This window comes from Octopus bimaculoides, chromosome 30 (genome assembly GCF_001194135.2).
Source record: "Octopus bimaculoides isolate UCB-OBI-ISO-001 chromosome 30, ASM119413v2, whole genome shotgun sequence".
Classification (NCBI taxonomy): Eukaryota; Metazoa; Mollusca; class Cephalopoda; order Octopoda; family Octopodidae; genus Octopus; species Octopus bimaculoides.
In genome coordinates, this window is record NC_069010.1 from 6,968,182 (window position 1) to 6,971,690 (window position 3,509).

Here is a 3,509-nt window from a genome sequence, read left to right on the forward strand (position 1 = left end):
GTACTAGGCTTACAAAGAATAAGTCCTGGGTCGAGTTGCTCGACTAAAGGCGGTGCCCCAGCATGGCCGCAGTCAAAAGACTGAAACAAGTAAAAGTGTAAAAGAATAATAGAGGAGAAAATATGGAAAGAAAAATTTTAGGAGTTGGAAATGGAAAAAAATATCACAATAAATCTGCCTTTCAAACATGCACGTAATCAAGTATGATGCACAGATGGTTATAGACACATACAAATAGATTGATATTTACCTATATATTCAATGGCATCATCAAAGTACTTCCGTAGATTTTGGTGACCGCTGTCCGTTACTGGTATCGTTTTGTAATGAATGCCTTGACTCTCGAAATGGGGTCGAACATGTGACGTGACATTTAAAATATAAGTTATATCTAACTCTTTCAGAATTTGTAAATTACCAGCATCTCGCTCGTTACCTGAAAGAATATAAATAATAATAATAATAATAATAATTATAATAATGATAATAATGGTTTCAAATTTTGCCACAACGGCAGCAATTTGGGGGGAGGGGTTAAGTTGATTACATCAACCCCAGTACGCAACTGGTAATTAATTTATCAACCTCGAAAGGCCGAAAGGCAAAGTTGAGCATGGTGGAGCATGGCGGAATTTGAAGTCAGAATGTAAAGATTAGATGAAATGCAATAATAATAATAATCCTTTCTAGTAAAGGCACAAGGCCTGAAATTTGGTGGAGGGGCATAGTCAATTGCATTGACCCCTAGTATGATACTGGTATTTACTTAATTTATCGACTCCGAATGGATGAAAGCAAAGTCGGCTTCGGTGGAATTTGAACTCAGAACAGAGCGACGGGTGAAATGCCGCTAAGTATTTCGTCCAATGTGCTAACGGTTTTGCCAGCTCAACACCCTTGCAAAGATGAAAGGCAAAGTTGACCTCGGTGGGATTTGAACTCAGAACATTAAGAGTCACAAGAAATACCACAAAGCATTTTGTACGACACGCAAACTATTCTGCCAGCTTAAAGCCTTGTTTCAAATTTTGGCACAAGGCTGGCAATTTTGGAGAGAGAAAGCAAGTCAGTGATATCATTGGTTAGTTCATTCACCTGACCTTCATTGCTTCAGGGCAACGATGACCATGCACCACGTAGGTCCCAGCTCAGCTGGTACTAGCCAACGGTACACTTGGTACCTTTACATTTTTTTTTTTTTAGTAATCCTGAAAGGATAAAAGACAAAACCAACCCTAGTCTCATTTGAACTCAGAACGTAGAAGATGGGGGACAAAGGGACAAACACTGAAAAATATTAAATTGAAAGTTCTGACAACGTGACCCCTAAAAAGATTAATCGTGTCTATCTGGAAGTTAAAGCTATCTATGACTCCTTTAAAAACTTCTGCGTTCTCCTCTGAAACTTATGAACCCCAAGGAAATAAAACTTCAGTGACGCTACAAACCTCCCATTTTATTCACATGACACCCTAACAGGTGATTGTATGCTTGTCTGGCAGTTAAAGTTGTGTGTGACCCCTAAAAAAACTTCTGTGGTCTTCTCAGAAACTTTAGTGACCTTACAAATGTCCCGATTTATTCATGTGGTCCCTGAAAACATTGTATCCCCCCACTTGTACCAGTGGCTCCCTATTTAGAACCACTGCCCAACAAAATTAAGGCAGGCCCAATGTGGTTTGTAGATAGGTCACCAAGTCGTATGTAAGAGAGAGAAAACGGACTTTCGTAGAATTCCTGTCTGCCAAAATTCCATTCACGAAGAATTAGTCATCTCGAGGCTGTAATCTCCCTATTTAGAACCACTGCCTAACAAAATTAAGGAAAGGCCTGATGTGGTTTGTTCTACTTGCTAAAAAGTAATTTTGTGTAACCATACTCTGTTCCGTTTGAAAACAGGACATAATAGATGGCATAGCCCTAGATACACAATGCCTGAACAGAAGATAGGTCATAGCTAAAACCACCTTTGATTGTAGGTTTCTGGGTTGCAACGAACTAGGGGTTGAAGAACAAAGAACAAACATTAGATAATGTAGTCCTAGGTACGCCATATCTAAATGAAAGACAGGAAGATAACAGCTGGAGTACTTTTCGTAATAGGCGTACAAGATCAGGTTTAATTTGGAGCTAAACAATACCAAGGACACATTAGATGATGTAGTCCTAGATACACAATATCTGAATAAAAGATGGGCCATATATATGGCAGAGGAAGGCATGGAGAAATGATAGTGACAAAAGTCACAAAAGACAACAAAATGGCGGCTGTGCTGGAGAGGCAAGACATCGTCCAAACCAAGCAAGGACGGGGTGGAGAAGGGAAAACCCCAAAACAATACACAAAAATAGGTCTAAAATTTGATTGATGACTGATGACAAACGATGGATGGTGAATGATAAAGTTTTAAATGATTATAAAAAACGGTTCTCACCTAAATAGAGAAAAGGCAATATTCGTGAAACCTCGGCTGCTTCGATTTGATGTTCAACTAATGGCGTCAAAGGACTGTGTACCAGACGACACTCTGACGATAACAAACGACAGTCTGACGACATCCATAGTAAATTGTCGCATAGATTTTCGTGTTTTGACTTGAATTCCCGTAAACCCCCTGCAAATAGAAACGGAAGATTATCATATTATATGTGTGTTGTTTGACAAAAAGCGTTTGTACGAATCTCTTGGTCATTGAGTCACTGGTGTTGCTTCGTAGAAGCAATAAAGTTATACAAACATTCTAGTTTATGAGTTTGTGTTGTTTATATATTATATACACTTAGACTTTCCTGTTTGATGAATAAACAGCTACACACGGGAATTACATTGATTTTTCTGGAACCTTAGGTCTCAAGGACTTTCCGGATTTCTGATTAAGTCTCCGTCAACACAATCCTTGTAAAGGTATAATAGATATGTACTCAACAAAAGGTATCGAATGATCAATTCAATTTTATGTTAAATTGCTTTTATTAAACTCGACAAAATCAATTACGTGCGCGTGACAGACAGACAGACAGACATATGCACGAACATGAATATAAATATATACACGTTTACACGTATACAAATAATACATTCACACACATCTATACATATATATATATATATATACACATGCAGAAATACATAATTACACACAGGTACATATGCAAAAACTAAGCAGGGGTGGGGGGATCTACTTGGTTTCACGACCGGACTAGCTAGAAATAGCAATTACCACCCCCTCCTCAAATTACATCCTAAATGTAATGAAATAAAAATAAAAAAATAACCCCCAAAACATGGACACATTGAAACGTTCGGTTACGGTAAAAGGCGGGTTGGTCATAGGTGGTACGCTCAGATTTACGTGATCAAAAGTGACCCACGGCTAAACAATGGGAAAAAAGTTGAGAGAGCTATCCAACTACATGCCTATCCCTTTCCACCCACTATCTATCTATCTATCTATCTCTGTACTTCTCTCTACCTGTCTCTCTCTCTCTCTCTCTCTCTCTCTCTCTCT

At 38.5% G+C, this 3,509-nt stretch overlaps 1 protein-coding gene across 1 annotated transcript in view; it reads right to left on the reverse strand.

The window, feature by feature from the left end:
- Positions 1–3,509, reverse strand: part of LOC106867724 (dual specificity protein phosphatase 10) — a 28,151-nt gene that overhangs the window by 8,138 nt on the left and 16,504 nt on the right. The window contains exons 3-4 of the mRNA XM_014912724.2: positions 2,436–2,615; positions 251–436 (exon numbers count right to left, since the gene is read on the reverse strand). Coding sequence (XP_014768210.1) covers positions 251–436; positions 2,436–2,615 — 366 coding nt within the window. The remainder of the gene's footprint in view (positions 1–250; positions 437–2,435; positions 2,616–3,509) is intronic.